The sequence below is a fragment of the Bombina bombina genome, chromosome 6, assembly GCF_027579735.1.
Source record: "Bombina bombina isolate aBomBom1 chromosome 6, aBomBom1.pri, whole genome shotgun sequence".
Lineage (NCBI taxonomy): Eukaryota > Metazoa > Chordata > Amphibia > Anura > Bombinatoridae > Bombina > Bombina bombina.
The window spans coordinates 466,849,973-466,870,402 of NC_069504.1; the positions used below are offsets into that span (position 1 = coordinate 466,849,973).

General features: G+C 36.6%; 1 protein-coding gene across 2 annotated transcripts in view; it reads right to left on the reverse strand.

Annotated features, from left to right (window-relative positions):
* Positions 1 to 20,430, reverse strand: part of MYOT (myotilin) — a 206,454-nt gene that overhangs the window by 150,008 nt on the left and 36,016 nt on the right. For both annotated transcript variants that reach the window (XM_053717252.1, XM_053717253.1), the window contains 3 exons: positions 13,193 to 13,255; positions 9,372 to 9,513; positions 1,892 to 1,915 (listed from right to left, as the gene is read on the reverse strand). In XM_053717252.1, the coding sequence (XP_053573227.1) occupies positions 1,892 to 1,915; positions 9,372 to 9,513; positions 13,193 to 13,255 (229 nt within the window). The remainder of the gene's footprint in view (positions 1 to 1,891; positions 1,916 to 9,371; positions 9,514 to 13,192; positions 13,256 to 20,430) is intronic.

A 20,430-nucleotide genomic window follows, 5' to 3' on the forward strand; every position in this document is an offset into this window, starting at 1 on the left:
ATTTGTAGGTATTGTATTTAATTAATTTATTGATAGTGTAGTGTTAGGTTTAATTGTAGATAATTGTAGGTATTTTATTTAATTAATTTATTGATAGTGTAGTGTTAGGTTTAATTGTAACTTAGGTTAGGATTTATTTTACAGGTAATTTTGTAATTATTTTAACTAGGTAGCTATTAAATAGTTATTAACTATTTAATAGCTATTGTACCTGGTTAAAATAAATACAAAGTTGCCTGTAAAATAAATATTAATCCTAAAATAGCTACAATATAATTATAATTTATATTGTAGCTATATTAGGGTTTATTTTACAGGTAAGTATTTAGCTTTAAATAGGAATAAGTTATTTAATAAGAGTTAATTTATTTCGTTAGATTTAAATTATATTTAACTTAGGGGGGTGTTAGTGTTAAGGTTAGACTTAGCTTTAGGGGTTAATACATTTATTAGAGAAGCGGTGAGGTCCGGTCGGCAGATTAAGGGTTAATACTTGAAGTTAGGTGTCGGCAATGTTAGGGAGGACAGATTAGGGGTTAATACTATTTATTATAGGGTTATTGAGGCGGGAGTGAGGTGGATTAGGGGTTAATACATTTATTATAGTAGCGGTGAGGTCCGGTCGGCAGATTAGGGGTTAATAATTGTAGGTAGCTGGAGGCGACGTTGTGGGAGGCAGATTAGGGGTTAATAAATATAATATTGGGGTCGGCTGTGTTATGGGCAGCAGATTAGGGGTACATAGGGATAACGTAGGTTGCGGCGGTGTACGGAGCGGCAGATTAGGGGTTAATAATAATATGCAGGGGTCAGCGATAGCGGGGGCAGCAGATTAGGGGTTAATAAGTGTAAGGTTAGGGGTGTTTAGACTCGGGGTACATGTTAGGGTGTTAGGTGCAGACATAGAAACTGTTTCCCCATAGGAAAAAATGGGGCTGCGTTAAGAGCTGAACGCTGCTTTTTTGCAGGTGTTAAGTTTTTTTTTCAGCTCAAAATGCCCCATTGCTTTCTATGGGGGAATCGTGCACGAGCACGTTTTTTAAGCTGGCCGCGTCCGTAAGCACCGCTGGTATTGAGAGTTGCAATGGAGGTAAATTATGCTCTACGCTCCCTTTTTGGAGCCTAACGCACTGAAAACGCAGCCATTCTGTGAACTCTAAATACCAGCGGTATTTAAAAGGTGCGGGGAAAAAAAGCATGCGTTAGCTACGTGGGTCGTTACCGACAAAACTCTAAATCTAGCCGTATATCTCTAATTTCTTGCAGAATTGCACGGCATAGAACTGCATATACATTGCATAGACATTTATACATTAGTTTTAATTAGTGTATTTGTTTATCTCTGTTTACATTCCTTCCAGAAAGACTGGAGTTTCTCCATTATAACTAAATATGGTTAACTTTACATGATCCTGTATTATTCTACACAGTGATTGGTTAGATCAGAGCACAATCTATTCCTAATTGGCCACAGCAACGGACACCAGGAAGGAATATTGATTATATTAAGTATACATAATTGTTCAGATTTGTAAAACTTGTAAAATTTAATTGCTGATATTTGCTTTGAGCTTAATGTCCCCTTAAAATGACTGTTTGACCATTATAGTACTTTGTTAATATCCATTTATCTATAAATATTCCAGCGGGTTTTGGATATCTGACGTTCTTACTGACATATGTCAATAGGTAATACATTTTAGATTTGATAGGCCAATGGGCAAAGTTAGGTATACAAGAACACATAGCTGTTTCCTAGAATATTAAAGAACAATTAGATCTACATTTTTCTAGACACCTGTCTTTTTCAGCCAAAGGGAAGGTTTTATTTTATTGCTTTGTAAACATTAGGTTACAGCATAGTCATAAAACAAGAAATATGTTGACATACCTGGAATGGAAGATAAACATGTTTCTAAAAAGGAAAAAATAATAATAATTATACAATAAAAAACTCGGACACATTACATAAAAGAGCCATTGTTCATACCCTCCCCATTAAATACGTGTTTGTTTCTTTTTAATAAAGAGACTGTTATCAAAGATATATTAAAACAATGAGAACTAATAACCATTCCAGTTGTAAATCCTTTGAACTGGTATCTTCATAGACTTTATTGCAGATATTGAACTAGATTATAAGTGCTGTGGTAAATATAATTTTTTCGCTATCAAAAAACATCGCTAGCGTTAGGCTTTTTGCGGTTCTCAGTTTCCGCTGGTATTACAAGTTGAAAAAAATCATTATTTTGGCTATCATTAGACCGAAAAGCGCAAGTGGATTTTTTGTGTGCATGTGCATGTGTTCCCCATAGAAATCAATGGAGAAAAAAAAGTTTAAAAAACCCTTAAACTCTAACATGCTACTCATGATAAAGAAAAAAAAAAAGTGAAAAAAACACCCTATCATAAGCCCCTAGCGAAATAACCCCTAATCTGCCACCCCCCAACATCGCAGGCACTAAATAATAATACTATTAACCCCTAAACTGCCATCCCCCCACATCGCAAAGTATCTAAAAAAACTATTAACCCCTAAACCGCTATCCCCCTCAATAAAAACCTACAAACTAACATCTAAACCTCCTACATTAAAGGGAAACTGAACCCAAATTTTTTCTTTCGTGATTCAGATAGAGCATGCAATTTTAAGCAACTTTCTAATTTTCACCTATTATTTTTCTTCGTACTCTTGTTTTCTTTATTTGAAAAAGAAGGCATCTAAGCTATTTTTTTGGTTCAGACCATGGAAAGCACTTGTTTATTGGTGGGTGAATTTATCCACCAATTAGCAAGAACAACCCAGTTTGTTCACCAAAAATAGGCCGGCATCTAAACTTACATTCTTGCATTTCAAATAAAGATACCAAGAGAATGAAGAAAATTTGATAATAGGAGTCATTTAGAAAGTTGCTTAAAATTGCATGCTCTATCTGAATCACAAAAGAGAAAATTTGGGTTCAGTGTCCCTTTAACACCCCCTAACTTAACCCAAATTAAAATACCCCTAAATATACTAAAACAAAATCCAAACTACCTTAAAATCTGATAAATGACAGACATTCTTAAACTACAAATGTGGATCAGGCCCACTAAATTTGCAAAGTCCCAATATAGAGAAGTTCAATTTCAGACCTGTACCTATCAATGTCATTAAAAAACATCTTAATAATCTACAAATGAAAAACCAGTTTGGATCTGATCAAATCCCAGCAATGCTGTTGAAGCTTAGTGCGTCGGCAATTGCTAAACCTGTCACAACCCTAATTAACGAATCCTTGTACCCAAACTTTGCAAGACTGCAAGAGATGTACCTATCCATAAAAGTGGTGACATTACTTTGGTTTCTAACTATCGGCCAATATCACTGCTCCCAGTATTGTCAAAAATCTTAGAAGAATGCGTCCATACGCAACTATGCGAGTATTACCAACAATCTATCTGACCCCTGATCAATCAGGTTTTCGCCCGACTCACTCAACTACAACAGCCCTTCTAAAAGTTTGTAATGACATTCAAACTGTCATGGAACAAGGAGACCTAACTGGAGCTATTTTCCTTGATTTTGCAAAAGCCTTTGACACAGTAGACCACGACATTCTATTGCACAAACTAAAATACTCAGGTATTGGTGATCATCCAATAACCTAGTTTCGATCATATGTATTGGATCGATCACAATATGTCTCCTTTTCTGACAGCAACTCCCTCCCTCTCCCAGTCACGTGTGGTGTTCCCCAAGGTTCTATTCTCGGCCCCCTACTTTTCTGATTATTTCTAAATGATCTACCTAATGTCTGCAAATCCTCAACTGTACACATGTACGCAGATGACACAGTAATCTATGCAAGCAAATCCAATATACCACAACTTGAGGCTGTGCTCCAAGACCAGTTCACAGAGATAGAAAAGTGGATCACAAAAAACAAACTCTTCCTAAATAGTGACAAAACTGTCACAATGATCTTTGGAATGGTTCCTAAATTACACAAATTACAAAATTCCCATCTTTGCGTTAAAACAAAATCATATAGCCCACTAACCACAGTCCACTCTTTGAAATACTTGGGTATTTTGTTAGACCCCAATCTATTTTTTGGCCTCCACATAGAAAAACTTGCATCTAAACTTTATCCAAAACTAGGTGCCCTGTACAGAAACAAATCCTGCCTAAGCCCTACAGTAAAGGAAAAGATTGTACAGCAAATGCTGATGCCAATCATTGATTATGGGGACGAAGTATATGCACCTGCACCACAAACCCACCTTAATAAACGTAATACATTGTATAACTCGTTCTGACGCTTTGTGCTACAATATAATTACAGGACCCACCATTGTGACATGCTTAAAGAACTAAACTGGCTGTCGCTGGAATCCAGACGCACCCTCCATCTTTCCAGCCTTGTGTTTAAGAGCTTTTCTGGGAAGCTCCCACCCTACCTGAGCAGAATGCTCTCCCCAGCTATTCCCACCTCTTATAACCTCCGATCCAGTACCAGCACATTATTTAGCTTGCCTCAATACAAAAAGAAAGCAGCTCGATCCTCCTTTTCCTACAGAACACCGAAAATAAGGAATGACCTCCTGCACACTTTCAAATCTTCCCCTAGCCTAAAATCTTTAAGAGATCCCTCTACATATCTCAAAACAGAATGCACCTGTTATGGTTGATTATCTATTTCCTTCCTGTTCTATGTTAAATTTTGTAATATTGTTAATTAAATTGTTTTTGTATTTTATTGTACCCTATTTTATCAATGCAATGTTTTGTTCATCCAGGACAGACTTGAAAGCGAGAGACATCTCAATGTATCTTTCCTAGTAAAACATTTTCTAAATAAATAAAAAAAAAACTTACTTATAAAATTAAATAAAAACCTTATCTTACCTTAAAAAAATACCATTACTGAATGAAAAAACCTACCATTACTGAAAAAAATCCTAACATTACAAAGAATTAAAAAATCCTACCATTGCAACAAAAAAAAAAACCAAGAAATAAACTACCAATAGCCCTTAAAAGGGCCCTTTGTAGGGTATTGTCCTAAAGCAAACAAATCTTTTGCTTGAAAAAAACCCTAACATTATAACCCTTCACAAATAAAAACTAACCTATTTATTAAACCCATAATACAAAATCTCATTTTATTGAGTACTTTTTTGTACTCAGTAACTGTAAATAGTACCAGCTCTACAAGAAAGGCTAAAGGTTTTAATACTGATGTAATGTAGATAATAACATTAAACAATTCAAACATTGGTGTAAGGGATTTTTGGTGATGAATCCCTGTGAATCCTACATCTCATTATAGAGACAGTCTACTCCAGAATTGTTATTGTATAAAAAAGATAGATAATCCCTTTATTTCCACTGTTATATTAATACACTTTTTACCTCTGGGATTACCTTGTATCTAAGCCCCTGCAGACTGCTCATTATCTCAGTTCAGTCAAAATGCGCTAAGAAAAGAGGTAGCCTTCAACGGTTTAGAAATCAGTTTGAGCCTACCTAAGTTTAGCCTTCAACAAAGAATTTGATGATAAAAGTAAATTGGAATGTTGTTTAAAATTGCAATTCCTACCTAAATACAGAAAGTTTAATTTTGACTTGACTGTCCCTTTAAACCTATATGTATTAAAAAAAAATACCTATGTAATGGTTGCTCTTTTATATGCATATATTTTTCATTGCAATATATGTTTTAGTTAAATATCACTTTAAGTGATTGGAATTCTATAACTATGGGGGCATATGTTCAACACTTACGGAAACAAATGCAATTTTGCATATGCTCCAATATTAGGCAGTTTTAAAAAGTAATTTTGCAGTAATTTGTAGGAGCCACTTTTCCCTATTTCAACTTGACAACTGAAATTGATGTAAGATGGTAGCTTTAGATTCAGTATTCTACAATCATATGCTCTGGCTATTCCTTTAAAGTCTGTTGTTTTGGAGGGTGACAATAAAAGACCCAACTTTCTCCTTACTTAATTTGTTCTGGGTCATCCTTTAAGTGGCTTTGGTGGCAAGTCTAGATGCTCTCAAACAGCTGCAGGATCTCTCTGTAATATCAGGTTTAACATTCCAGAGAGAATACTGCACTAGGCCTAGACTGGTGACAAGAGAAACATGAGAGTCACTGTTGCTTCCATTGTAAGAAGCTGAATATACAAGTTAACAGATGGCTAATTGGTGGTGTAAATATTTTTTTGTTGAGTGATGTGTTGGGGTTTTCGTGTGTGTTAGGAGGGCTTGTGGTGAGTGGGTTATTTAGGGTCCCTATGATATAGAGTGCCCTTGAGTGTTGGAGTTTTGTAATGGGTATCCCCTAGATGTTGGGGAAACCTTGGGGTGGGGTATTGTTTAACCTGGTCTCTTGGCTATTGAGGCGTAATTTAGGTGGTTCATTGGGTTCCAGGGAGAAGTATATGCTGTGGGTATTTAGTAGCAGGGCTGGTCCTCAAAGAATGGTACTATATTACTCTAATATTACACTTCTATTTTGAGCTATAGAAAGGTTTACAGAAGATTTGCTCAGCTTTTTATTTTATACTTTATTTTAAAGTTATAATATGCCAATGTCAGTTATGTATAGGGAAGAGTTTTCAATATTTTTGTTTCAATTCTATAATTGCTTTTTTCATATTTTTTATTTTCTAAAATTTGGACTGGTGTTTTATTTAATCGTATTGCATTGTTTCAGTAAAAATTATTTTATAATGCATAAGTATGGCAATAAGATAAAAATGTATGGATCACTAATGATAGTGTGGAACGAGATAAGCAGTATTGCTTGATCACGCTAACATTAGCACGTGGCTTGATATTACAAGGCCATGGTAAAACTCATTTACCAGAGATGGGTTAGCACGACCAACATCACTCAAGCACAACCTATATTTAAATAGCACTTTTATTATAGGTTGCATAATATACATTGGAGCCCTTTCCAGTCAAACCCCTTGCCATATACCATATCCCTTTTTAACCTTTTTAAAACATTTTTATAAATATTAAAATTATATTTGTTTTTATGAAAAGTGTGTATATAAGTCTAATAGTTTATTTTAATATGTGTTTAATGTTTTTTACCTTTACATTTTACTTCAGTGCCACCTATATAACTTGTAATAAAGATATATAGGCACAGATAAATATTTTGCAAAAAAATATATAGATATAAATTGGAATAGATATTTAGTATTCCTAACGCACCTTCGGCTTTAGCGCAGTTGATCTAGCAAAGTGTCAGATTAGTGCATGAGCAATAAATAAAAAAGGCTTCCTATAGCACGTCCCATAGATGTCTATGGGGTGAAGGAGTTAGCATGGCCACGATATCCTATGTCCTAAAGTTAACGCACCGGAGTCTTTTTACTTTCAACTTGTAATACCCGCTTTAAGCCGGCCAAGCTAATTTATTTACTTAAGCACAGTTAGCGTTCAAGTGCATAAAAAAATTGCATGTTCCCTTGTAATCTGGGTCTATATTGTTAATTGCTGTACAGATGTTGTTAGAAGCATAATAAATTTGAAAGAACAAATAGTTACAAGCAGTATTAGTCTATTGAAAATATAAAAAATAATGCTCTTACCTGAACAAATGCTAGAACAGCCCACTGAGACAATTTCAAATATGAAATATCTTATAAAGAGTCTCAGTTAAAATAACAGAGCTGCATTTTCCTATGGAACAATATGCAGCTAAATAGGAAGCCATATCATCTTATCTCTACTGTGTGGAAATGAATAAACTAATCTGTTCTGTAAAAGTTAGCTATGGAACACTTAATCTATCCTGTGACTTGTGTTGGGTTGGTTTAGTTCTGCTGGCACAAATAATGTGCCTCTGGTATGCAGGTTATGTTACACTGAGTGCAAGCCATTGTCAGGAAACAGAAAATAATTTCTTAGTAGTCAAAATACAGGCTACGTGTATTGTTATGTTTAAACCAGTAAATTAAATTTAATGGCAGACTTCCCAACTGCCTCTGGGACAGTCATATGCCCCTATTTGCAGAATTTCCCTTAGTCTCACACAAAGAGCACCCAGACATGTCCACAAACTGCCCATACACAACCAACCGACACACCCACAATCCTGCCCACTAAGCAGCCATGATCCAACCCCTCGTAACACAGTTCCACCCACAAAATGGAGATGAGCCAGCATCAACCTCCTGAGTCCCTGATACCCAACCACATATGTTAGGGGTTATGTAATAGCTCTACCATTGTTTAGCACTGCCTACAAAACCTGGCAATCATATTCCTACAATTCCCAAGCCTGAAAACTGTAGAACACTGATTTTAAAATCAGTGACTCATTCTGTTATTTCAGCAATATTTTTTGGTCACAATGGTTTCAAAGAAGACTCCAAGCTTTAATATTGGTGCTTTAGAAATTAAGCAATGACTTATGTAGCAATGCTTGAAAACTAAGACATGGAATATGGAACATTTAAATGGACTTTAAACTGCTGGGCACAGTAGCAAGGTTTTGTTCCCCACACCTGTCTGTAGCTCTCTTCAAAGCTATTCTCTTATTTTAACTTATTATGGGTACCAGTTAGTGAAGCTCTGCATCTTCCTACTGGGTGCTGTAATCTTGGAACACACATATTCTTGTACCCTGTGACAGGAGTGAGAATTTACAGATCAGTAACATTGCCAGTTTTCTGAATGCTGTACCTTACACTTCAGGTTGGCTCACACAGATTGTTTTTTACACAGTTTAACAGTTATATAAAAAATAACATCATGAATAATATAGAGCAATGTATGTACTCCTAAATGGTACAGTTCCCTCTCTGTATCGTACACGCTAAACTGAATTGCATGATAAGGCTTGTCAAAAAGACAATAATCTCACTGATCTGTGCACTGCTTCTGTTACAGGGTGCTCAGTATGAAGAGAACGACCTCTACTAACTGGCACTTGTAAGGGCATGAAATAAGAAAAGGACTTTAAAAGGGGTTGCAGACACAGAGACAAAAATAGTAGTATGGTGAGTAGTAAACATGCTATTGTAATTGTATCCAGCAGTTTAATGCCCCTTTAAGTTGTTAGCTGAGGTGCTGCCATGGAAACAGCTGACATGTCTGGAGAGTTTTTGTGAGTAGCCAAATCTGAAACAGAGTAGTCAGATGATCAATTAGTAATCAGGGCTGTACTAGACTATGGCATTTGGGGGTCTAGCAAGTTAACTACAAAACTAAATGGTGCAGGTAAAGGTGCAGTAGCTTAACATCTAACTATTATTTTGTTTTAAATTAAAAGCCATTGCCTTCTTTTTTTAGGGAAGAATTTGTTAAATGAATCAATTTGATTGTTTGGAAGCTTTTTACTAATAAATTAAGTACTCACTTTTTTGGATAATTTTGAAGTCTGTTGAGTCAATAATAAGGTCATTTTCTCTGTACCAGTGAACTTGTAATGGTGATTTTCCTTGTATTCGACACTCAAACACAACCAGTTGTCCTTTTTCAGCATCTATATTTTGCAAACCCTAAAAAAAATAAGCAATTACATTAGATCTATTAATTCATTTAAATGAAAACAAGTTCAGAACTGCAAATAAAACTCAGCTTCCATATTCTTTACATAAAGTTAAATTAAATAAAAATCGGTAATCACTTGTATCCTTAACTAAAAAAACCAATGACACAACACAAAAAAGCATTGTACAAGATCCAGGCCTATATTTATTTATATTAATAAGTACGATGATGAATGTTTACCCTTTTGGGTGTGTACTCACTATAATTGACCTCAATCAATATAAGGTAAGTATGAACTTCCAATAACTCTGTGTTTTACTATAATGTCACCAGGTGCCTTCTGTTTCTGTGCTTGTTTCCATCCTGTCCGCTTCTGTGCCTTCCGAGGTAGGTAGTGTTATCTTCCGAAAAGTATAGGCATGATATAAACATCAGATGAAAAAGGCGTAGGTGACATTTGAAATGCGTAAGTCTTACAGCTTCTGACTGAAAACATTCTTTTAGACTTTTTTATGCTTTATACCACCCAAATATAGTGGTTTGGAAAAACTATAGTACACACATTAGACATATATTGCCCTCCAGAACCAGGCACAAACAAGACAATAGATCCCAGCTCGAGCAAAACCGCAACTCATTTATCTTTTTGGCACCATACCTTATATAATCTGAGGGTCTGTTTTTGAGTGTTACTAAACTAATTGTTGCCACCTCCTGTCTTTTTACATTAAATTCTATACTTTATATTATCCCTTGCGCTTGCCCTTGTATATACCACACCCAGTCTAGCTAATTTAAGATGTCTGTCCCCTACACAAAGATAGAGGCAGGCAGCAAGTTTAATTGCAGGGTTTTCTTGGTCCCTGTATTGAATGCATTTCTGATTAAGAAGCATCAATTGGACAATTTGTAAACAATAATTATAGTCTTGCACATTTCTATACTGCTCTAGGGCATATGCACTTCATAGATCATTTCTTAAAGAACCACCTGGATACCCAATTGTGGCTGACATGGGATTGGTATTACCACATTTGTACATTTATTTTGATTGTTTATTTTTTGTAGAGCTGTCTGGGTGTTTTTTAAAGCATACAAGTAATTTCTTAAATAAGATACAGGAATTGCAGTTACCTACTGATAAATTCATATTGTATAGCCTACATGTAGTAAGTTTATAAATCTAAATGACACATTTGTGTGGACTAGGAGCCTTAAATAAGGTATTAGCCACCTTTGGAATGTACAATAAATGCCAGATGGATTATATTGTGGAATTAATGGAAATTGTATTTAGGTATAACTACTTCTTATTTCAAGATAATTTTTATTACAGGATACTGCTATGGGGTCCAACCTCACCAAACCTATACCAACATTTTCATTAATGTATTTGGCAAAAAATGTAGTTTTTAAAATTCTCTGTTTTTACAATATGGTGACAAATGGTGGCATTATATTTATTATATCCTCTGCATTTGGTTGGGGGACAATGGATCCAAGTACACTTCTTTCTTTCTCCATTAGGGCAGCATATGCTATTGTTTTTCCTTTTTGTTTTTTATGATTTTGATATATGGTTTGATATATGCAGAGGTTAAGTAGGAGGAGCCTAAGGGATTTACATTGTGAGAACCAGAATATTTCATAGCTCACTCTCCTCTCAAACTGGAAGACTCTAAAAGGATCAGATCACATGACCAGACTCAACAATGGTTGGTGGGATGCACAGTGTTATTTCTATAGAAGTCAATTGCCCGTGTGAAATTTGCAAACATTTTGAAGATAATGACAAGTCCTCTACTAGTGGAAGAGATTTCTGGAACACAGAAGAAACTTGAGGGATTCTTCCTAATTATGTAGAAGAAATTACAAATTTCCACAATTTGCAAATAAAAGTTTGAGTTTCATTCTGGATAAATTAGACTGCCAAATCATCTAATCCAGAAAAAAAAAATCAATTTTTTGGCCTAACATGCTTTTTATTACCTCACAAAGTACGAGGTGGAGCTGAATATGTAAGGCTGAGCTATGCTACAATGTATTAACGGATTAAGACTTAAACGCCTCAATTAGTAGAGAAGAATTGAAGTTGGATCACTGTAAAATGTTACCACAACAATGAGAAAAGTTTCTCTCAGAAAAGTATAACTGTAATTAGTCAGCAGCTTATGGTGTTTACTGTTAAGCTATATGATATAAGACTTCCTTCCAAGTTTGTGATCTTACTTAGAAAAAGTGTATAATTGTTGCAAAGAGGCAGGACACGTAAACAGTGTTATCTAAGTGAGGAACAAGAAAATAAAGTGTGTAATTTAATTCCTATATAAATGGACACCTGATATGCCCCAAAAAGTGGTTCACCATTGTTATTGTTGCTTTTGTTGTGATGAAATCTATTAAATATATGTATAACTAAAGCACAATAGTTTGCTTAAAGGCAAAATGTTGTGAAAATAAGTGTAACTACTGACACATTTAATTTAAATGCACTTGAGGCTGAAATAAAACAATCAGAAGTAAGTGTTGGGGCTACAAATCTTTAGAAATGCAAAGGGATCAGGAGACCAAGATATCCTATATTGGTCTTTTTCAGAAATAAACTCAAAGGACAAGGATGCCAGCAAGGGTATTTAAAGGGACACTCAATCAAAATTAAACTTTTATTATTCAGATAGAGCACGCCATTTTAAACAACTTTCCAATGTACTTCTATTAACAAAATGTGCACAGTCTTTTATATTTAAACGTTTTGAGTCACCAGCTCCTACTGAGCATGTGCAAGAATAAGTGTGTATGCATTTGTGAATGGCTGATGGCTGTCACATGGTACGTGTATGCATTTGTGATTGGCTGATGGCTTTCACATTGTACAGGGGGAGTGGAAAAATAAATAACTTTTAAAATTGTCCGAAAAAAAATCCACTACTCATTTGAATAAGAATAAGTGCTATTGCATTGTCTTGTTATCTTGCATTTGTTGATTATGCAAATCTACTGTGTTGACTGGTCCTTTAATGTCTAAAACATATACTAGCGCTGAACCACTTGAAGCCTCAATTTATTTTTGGCTTAGTTTTACTTTCAAGCAATGTAGAACTCACTGACAGGTAAACAAAATAACCATAGCTAACAGTACAAAATTGGCATGAGGAAGTGTAATCTGAAATCAAGTCTAAGTTAAAGGCAGACATAAAATTTCATAAATGGATAATAACGCCAAAGAAATCAAAACCAGAACAAAGATATAAAGATCACAACACAAACACAGGTTAATTATGACAGCTAAACTAATGGCAAAAGCAAACAAGAACCTGACTTAATGACATCACTGCATTTGATGAACCTGCGCTACAAATAAAGAACATGAGAGCAAAGTACGCACACAATGGTGAAGATGATGTCAGGCAATTAACTCAAAAAGTAATACTATGTTAAATGTATACTTAGGGAATAGGTAACTATTCTAGAGGGAAAAAACCTAAATCAAAACGTAATCACAATCTCTAAAAATGGATCAAATATTTAAATTATTATTGATGTTTTAATTTTAGTTTTTAGTTCCTAAACATATTATTGAAATGTTGGTGAGTTTGAGGAGATTAAATTAATATGTAAAGAAAAAAGAAATGCTCCAGAAAAAAATAGTAATATGAAGCAAAGGAAAGCAAATGTAACTTATCTTACCTTTGTAAAAACAGGAAGTGTTCCACTTACGGATTCTGAATGTCTTGGTAATGTGCTAGATACCTGTTAGATATAGGAAAAGAATTTAAGAATCACATTTAATACAATTTTAAGACATCCTGCCTTTGTATTTTAACTCTAAAGCATAAAGAGAGCAGCAAAATAAAGTCTTTAAAATTCTTTTTGTGGAGCCTATTCCTGCTTAATCAGAATTAACTTCGCTATTTTTGTCAAATTAGTAATGCTCAGGAATTCTATAACAAAAATCATACATTTTCCTGTGTTCCCACAGTCAAATTGGGCAATTATTGCATATTTGTATGTGCACTTTTCATGGATATACACACGGATACAGCAAGAAGCAACAAATACCCTTATAGCAAAAAAGGTCTGAACTCAGCCCACAAAGCAGAGAGACAGACACATCATCTCATAAATAAGACACTGGTTTATGTGAGTGATGTCAAAATGGCTAGAACTTAGATGCAAATTTAGATTTTAAGGTGGGGGGGCTGAATTCAAGCTTTATTGACCATCCAAAATGCAAACAGTTTCAAGATTCCTCATTTGAAAGAATAGTCCTGAGCTTCATAAAAGGGATTAATTGAACCTCCAAATCTCAAATAGTTGATGTAAAAAGACAATTATTAGACATGTTTTAAAATAAAAAGATGAGGAAGGTTCTAAACATGTGCCACTTTCTTTGCCATAAATAAACACACAAATGTATCGTTGCTGGTGATATCTCCTCTTTCGAATGATAGGTGACAAGATACATAATAACCAGTTGTGTAACTTATAAAATTGTGCTTCTCTCTGCTGAAAATAAACCCATACAAATGTGAAATGCCCACAATAAGGCATCTCATAACCAAGTCTTTAGTTGCCATGGAAATGATGATTATCTGTTAAGTCCACTAGACATTTTGGGCCAGATTAGTGGTGCACTAATGGAATTTTTCACTCTCGCGCTAACTGTGTTCAAAGTAAACTTTTACCGCTGGCAGATTAGCTTGCATATTACAAGTTGATAGTAAAATTTAGCGCATGTGCGAAACATGATGCACGCTAAGTTCAGTAATTTATATATCCTGACCATGTTAACTTCTTCTCCCTATAGACTTCAATGGAGCATGCTGTTCATCAAAACTAACTTGCACACTAACCTGACACAGCATTAGAACAACTAGAAGATAGTTAATAAAATTTTACATTCCAATGTTATTTTTATTTTTAAATATATATTTTTTATATACTTTATATCTAATGATTATTATTTTTTAAATATATATATCTATACCTATATCTCTATGAATATATACAGGTATAGATATCTATATATACAGATATTAAAAGAAATATCTATTTAGAAATATAAACAACATTTTCTCCTAAGTGAAGAACATTGGAATGTAAAATATTTACATTAAAAACAAACACAGTAAAACATATTTAAAAATATTAAATTGATTTAAAATGATTGGTAATGTTAAAATGTATGAGTGAAAAGGGTTCCAAAGTTTATGTATCTATGTATATATATATATATATATACACATATACACATATAAACACATAAATTATACACATGTATACACACACACACATATATATATATATATATATATATATATATATATATATTTAGACATATATACCGTATATGCTGTACATTATAGCCCTTTACAGTCAAAGCCCTTGTCATATACTATACACCTTTTAATCTTTATAAAAAAATAAATAATATTATGAAATATTTTTTAGCAGAAAGTAGATATATGAATGTAATAGTTAATTTTAATGTATTTATGTTGTGTTTGGTAAAACTTTTTTTAAACCCTTACACTTTACATTAGCTCTTCACTCACGCTAACCTCATGAGCGCAAATTTTGTTTGGGCTTGAGCGCAACTGTTTACTTTCAACTTGTAAACACTGCACACTAGTTAGCACGGTCACAATATTGCTTATCACGTCCCACGCGAACAGCAAGCCACTTGTAGTCTAGCTCTTTCTCTTTTAATAACAATAAGTATATGACACTTGAGAGATGTCTAGTTTGCCTATTACCTTTCTAAAAGTGTAGACAGATGGACATATGGATAAACAATAGACAGATAAAGCGTTAGATAGTGGTCCATGAGGCACAGGATAATTATGCGGAGAGATCCATTGCAGTAGAGGTAAATGACAATGTGGAGGAGGTTGTGATTAGTTTTACTGTTCAGGGGGGAAGGTATGAGGATCAGAAGACCTCTTTATTATAGGAATTTCATCAGAATCTATATAACATGGGTTAACTCCGTACTTATCCGCTATAAACGGAGTAAAAAACATAAAAAAACTGTAATACATCCAATCTGTGTTGTTATTGTTTATTTAACTGTTGCTTACTGTTCTGTTGTAATAGACAGGCACTGATTGCACACCTCTCTTCTACCCCTTTCCCGCTCAGTCGGTCTGAGTGGGTCACTTCCCTAAACCTTTTCCCCTCCTGGCAACAGGTAGTATCCCCTTTTCCTCGGGGGCGAGCAGTGCAAGTAGGAGACCTCCTTATGCTATTGGTCAGTATCTTTATGCAAATATTGTATTGTATATTGTATTCATAGCCTTAGCCGTGTAACATTGTGTAGCCTGTCACCACTGTCCTGTGCAGAGGTTATCAAACTCCCCCTCCTCTCACCCTTTCCTGCCCTGCTAGTCTGAGTGGATCATATGCCCAATCCTTTTTAGCCCTGAAAGGGAAGTAACACAAATCCCCGAGAGAATGGGTGGGCGTGCCCTGTAGCCTAACCAGCCTACAACTTATACTCTCGGCGGCACCTCCTTGGCACTCAGGGTCTATATGCCCTTATACCCACCACCCCGCAATTTGGCAGCTCCATTCTTAGCCCGGCCTACAAAAATTATTTAGCGACACGTTGAGGGCCTAGGACCACCTCACATTAGATACCTCTAACATATCATGAGGTAGGGGTGCCAATTAGATGCCATTCAGCCCCGTTCTAAAGGTATATGTGTAACATGTGTATATTTAAGTACTGATAAACCTAATTTCACTGACAAGTTATTTGCGTGCAAACCTCTAAAGGACACTATAGTCCCTTGTGAATTGTCTTTGGTCTGGGAGACCTTCAATATGCCTCATTCTGCTAGAAAGCATTCTAAGAACCCTGCCAAATCCAAGAAAACGGTCTATGACCACTTTACCCAGCCAACCAAAGAACCAAGCATGGAGACTCACAGAGAACTAAGCTATTTTGACTCACAGGATGAGGAGTCTTAGTCCAGTACACATTCTACCATCTCATCTCAACATTTCATCACAGAATCTACACTTAAAAAAATGTTGGCTCTTCAGACACATTCCATAACCTAAGAAATTCACTGAAGTTCGGCTGAGCTCAAGAAAGAAATCTCAGAAATTGGAGAAAGAGTGGATGCACTGGAGCGCAAACAGGACGACATAGCTGTTGACCAAACAAGCCTACTTTCATATTCGGAATGCTTGGCCGACCAGAAATCACAGCTGGAGTTCAAATTGGCGGATGTGGAAGATTGGGCCAGAAGCAACAATTTAGCAAGCCCACAGGGCACACCGCTCAAAAGCAGTGGCTCCAGACCAAGAGACCAAGAGATGTGATAGTATGTCCAGCTCTTGCCCGATCTCTCGGCCCATACCCTCCAACAACGCCATCAATTTCAGCCTGTTACCTCCACTCTCCGCAAAGCCAATAGAAAATACAGATGGGGCTACCCCACCAGACTTATCATTACTAAAGTTAATCATACCTTCCTCCCCTCCTCAGGGACTCTCTCTCCTTACATCCTGGGGGCTCTCCTGTGAGCCTCCACCCTCACAAATGCCTACTCACCGAGGCTACGAGCCTCTGCGCCAGAATGGATTGCAAAACATCAGAGATTAAAATGTCCTAGGACACACCAGCCCCAAGATCCCATCAGAACGCTAGGAGGCACAACTTGATCTACCAAGTTTGGGTCTACACTTTCAGTGGCCTCACTTTTCTGGATGTTGTTTAATATAGAGCGGGGCTGATATTGTTGGACCCCACCCCCTTTGCTTTTTTGCACTTTGTTCTCACCCTCACTTAGAAGCCCACAGTAGGGTTCAACTGAGGTGAACTATTTCCACCAGAACTTAAGACGCTTTTTCAGTGTCTCCACTACCCCTCCCTTTCTCATCCCGCGCCCCCCCTTGCCCCTTTTTTATCTAGACAAGACCCCACTTCCCTACCTAGGTGGTTCTTTAACATATAGGCATGTCAACAGTTAGAGTTCTGACCCATAATTAGAGTTCTGACCCATAATGCTAGAGGCCTTAATTCCCCTCACAAGTGTAGCTTACTACTACGATCTATTAAACACCATAAGCCTGACGTTGTCTTCCTTCAGGAAACTCATTGGTCACTGAATGAACCCCTTAGGTTTACCTCCAAGGAGTACACCAACATAGAATTCACCCCATTATTTAAAAAAGACAGAGGGACTGCTATCTTAATTCATGAGACTACCTTACAAGCTAATCCAGGTCATTAAGGACCCCCAAGCAAGATACATAAACATTCTATGCAAACTGAATCACATAATCTACACACTAGCCTCAATCTATCTCCCAAATATTCACCAACCCAAATGTTTGAAGAAGATCTTGCCTTTAATAGACCAATCTAAACAGTGTAGAGTTATCCTTGCAGGGGACTTAAACATGGTTTGGGACCACAGAACAGACAGGAAAACCACAGCAAAAGATAAGACTCATTCACATGCCGAACTCTTGGCCCATAAGTTCCGCAATATAATGTCATGCTCTGGATACTACCATATATGGAGATCACTCCACTCCAGAGACAAAGACTACACACTCTACTCACATCCACACAAACTGTACTCTAGACTTAACTATATTTTCTGCACAGCTGATACATTGGACTCAGTTAAACACGCCAATATTTAATTATGCGCGTGGTCTGACCGGAAAACAACTCGCACACTAGGCCCTCTTGGCGCATGCCACACCACCTACTGTCAGACATCCCTTTTAGAGAAGAACTCGGCAGAGACATTGCCCATTTCGTACAGACCAATGATAATGCACTAGTACGCAATGACACCTTATGGGGGTCGCGGAAGCTACCATTAGGTGTCTCCTAATCAGAAAACAAGCACATCTCAGGAAACAAGCTGGTCTCTCCCGCTCACAAGCTCATATAAAACTCAGAGAATTAGAAACACTGAACCGATGCACCCCCTCTACACCCCTAGCACTCCAGATTACTGATATTAAAAACCACATATCCTAAATTGAACTCTGCAGAACACAAATTAACTTAACCAAGATGAAACAACTGTTTTACTATAAAAGTAATAAAGCTGACACCCTCCTAGCCAATAAAATTAGGCCTAAAGTAGCCCTAACACGTATCCATCACATTAGACGCTCAGACTTAATTCTCAGACTCCCATCTCATTTTTATTTGAATCTTTACAACACAGAGCAATATGAAAAACCCCATGCAACCCCCAACACATATCCATACATTCCTAGACTCATTTAAACTCCCATCACTCTCCTGTAAACAGAGTGATTCTCTAAACTCCCCATTTTCTCTTAAAGCAATACAACAAGTCATCAAAAATTTTAAATCATTTAAATCCTCGGACCCAGTCGGTTACTAGTGATGTCGCGAACAGTTCGCCGGAGAACAGTTCCCGGCGATCATAGCTTGTTCGTGTTCGCCGCGGCGGGCGTACATATGCGATGTTCAATCCGCCCCCTATTCGTCATCATTGAGTAAACTTTGACCCTGTATCTCACAGTCTGCAGACACATTTTAGCCAATCAGCAGCAGACACTCCCTCCCAGACCCTCCCAGCTCCTGGGCAGCAGCCATTTTAGATTCATTCTGATCCTGCATTCTTAGTGAGAGGAGGGATAGTGCTGCTGATGATGATTTTATAGGGAAATTGATAGCTAGGCTAGTGTATTCAGTGTCCACTACATTCCTGAAGGACTCATCTGATCTTTGCTGTAAGGACAGCACCCCAAAAAGCCCTTTTTAGGGCTACATCAGTCTTTTTTTTTTTTGTAATCTAATAGCAGTTGTCTGCCTGGCACTGCCAGCCTGTGTGTCAGGCTCACAGCATATACTGTGCCTACTTGCTCAGTGCCACCAGTCATATCTAGTGTAACATTAGTGTAAATTTAAAAAAAAAAAACTTTTACATCAGTCTGCTAGTGTAATCTAATTTCAGTTGCCAGGCCAGCCTGCCACTGCCAGTCCGCCTGTGTGTCAGGCTCACAGCATATACTGTGCCTACTTCCTCAGTGCCACCAGTCATATCTGGTGTAACATTAGTGTAAATTTTTTTTAAAAAAACTTTTACATCAGTCTGCTAGTGTAATCTAATTGCAGTTGCCTGCCTGCCTGCCTGCCAGCGTGTGTGCCAGGCCCACTTGCCAACAAGTGCCACCAATCATATTTGTTATAACAGTAGTGTAAATATTTTTTAAAAAAAAAACTTTCTTGACTGTGAAACATCAGTCTGCTAGTGTAATCTTATTGCAGTTGCCTGCCTGCCTGCCAGCGTGTGTGCCAGGCCCACTTGCCAAGTTAGTGGCACCACTCATATTTGTTGTAACAGTAGTGTAAATATTTTTAAAAAAAACTTTTTTGACTGTGAAACATCAGTCTGCTAGTGTAATCTAATTGCAGTTACCTGCCTGCCAGCGTGTGTGCCAGGCCCACTTGCCAACTAGTGCCACCAATCATATTTGTTATAACAGTAGTGTAAATATTTAAAAGAAAAAACTTTTTTGACTGTGAAACATCAGTCTGCTAGTGTAATCTAATTGCAGTTGCCTGCCTGCCTGCCAGCGTGTGTGCCAGGCCCACTTGCCAACTAGTGCCACCAATCATATTTGTTATAACAGTAGTGTAAATATTTAAAAAAAAAACTTTTTTGACTATGAAACATCAGTCTGCTAGTGTAATCTAATTGCAGTTGCCTGCCTGCCAGCGTGTGTGCCAGGCCCACTTGCTAAGTGCCACCAATCATATTTGTTATAACAGTAGTGTAAATATTTTTTTTTAAAAATCTATCTATATATCAAATGTATATTGCATCTATTGATCTATGTAATCTATGTATCTATCTATCAAATCTATCTATCTCGTGGTTGTGCAAATGGACTGTTTGCGGTTGTTTGCGGTGCGTTAC